Genomic DNA, 1,464 nt, shown 5'->3' with positions numbered 1-1,464 from the left:
GCTAGCGATCACGTAGCACATCATTATGTACCAGCTAGTCCAACTTCAGTAACCCTACAAACGTCACTGCTGTTTAGTTTTTCTTCATTTATGTTGGAAGTGATAGCAGAGCTGTACGTTTTAATTTTTTCAGAAATCTGTCAGTCAGAACATGCTATATTGTGTTTAGGTGGAAACTAGCGAGCTAACTTCCTGCTGATTGTGTTAAATTTCATAGAATCTGTTTTTATGGATGGATTTTATTACAGATAAAATAATTTAGACAGTTTGTAACTCTCAGTAATGCTGCAGTGTTCCTTTGACTTTGGGACCTGAAGTGGAGTTTGGACCCTAATGACGTCAGACTTAAAGACCAGATGTGGCTTGTCTAATTGTTGGGGTTTTCTCCGTATTATTTTAGGGTCTCTAACTTTTACCTTCTTTCCTTTCTTGTCTTATTTAATTATCTGCAAGCAAGCTGGTCTCACTGCAGTCCAGACCTGAATCCATCCATGTATTTCATTATGGCATGAAAAACAAAATACATCATTGAGGTCATGAACTGTAGCAGAGAGCCTACATTATGAAAATACAATACGGCTGTGTCCCCAACGTGGGGATATTTTCATGATCTCACATCCATGCAGTGCAGGCAGCGCTCACCCGCCAGCGTCTGCTGCTGGAAATGAGTCTGCGGCGCGGCACAGATAAACTACAACTGGAATAATTTAATCCAATTTTCCATTAGTGAATTACATAAGAGATTATTTATAGACTCTAAAGAGTACGACTGTGGTTACCAGTGAAGACGGCATGAGGCACTGATGCACCATGAAAACAACACAGCCCTATAAATGAGCACAACATTAATGATAACAGCGCGCTGGAGTCCTCGTGGAGCACTACGCCGATGTTTGGGTAGATGACGTTCGCCTGTCGAGTTCCGGCAAGTTGATGTTCTTACCTTTCTGCCCTTGTCGTTGTCTGGCAGGAAACAGAAGCGAGGGAAGCCTCTACAGGTGTACGGCTGGCCTGGGTTGGGATGCTCGGGACCCTGGTGACAAGGACACAAAGTGACTGATGTTAAGTTATAAAGCTTAATACAACAGAGAGAGAGAGAGAGAGGTCACTCGGAACAGTCGGATAATCTAATCAAAGATTTTGCAGATTGTTAACAGTAAACCAACAGATCGATACAAACTGCATTTAAGTGCTTACAACTTCAGGCCGGCTGTGTATGTGGAGGTTATAAATAAATACATAAAAGTCAGATTTACAGACAGAAGAAATTGCGAACGAAATTGGGCTTTCTTTCCTAAAACGCTGTAATAAAAGGAGGAAGTAACTCTGAGCCGTTCACAGCAGCATGCAGGAAAAGGCTCTTTAGCAGCAAAGCCGAGCATCAGACTGTTAAACTACTTTAGAAAGCCCTGGCTAATGGTGAACAAGCTGTCGTCCAGGCAACAGTTTTTCTTCCAGTCATCC

General features: G+C 42.3%; 1 protein-coding gene across 1 annotated transcript in view; it reads right to left on the bottom strand.

Moving 5' to 3' along the window:
• Positions 1–1,464, bottom strand: part of dtx2 (deltex 2, E3 ubiquitin ligase) — a 15,463-nt gene that overhangs the window by 1,678 nt on the left and 12,321 nt on the right. Inside the window, exon 8 of the mRNA XM_013908845.1 lies at positions 944–1,084. Coding sequence (XP_013764299.1) covers positions 944–1,084 — 141 coding nt within the window. The remainder of the gene's footprint in view (positions 1–943; positions 1,085–1,464) is intronic.

The sequence above is a fragment of the Pundamilia nyererei genome, unplaced genomic scaffold, assembly GCF_000239375.1.
Source record: "Pundamilia nyererei isolate P.nyererei 1_Seehausen unplaced genomic scaffold, PunNye1.0 scaffold00015, whole genome shotgun sequence".
Classification (NCBI taxonomy): domain Eukaryota; kingdom Metazoa; phylum Chordata; class Actinopteri; order Cichliformes; family Cichlidae; genus Pundamilia; species Pundamilia nyererei.
Note: the sequence above shows the minus strand (reverse complement) of the source record. Positions and strands in the feature narration are given on the sequence as shown.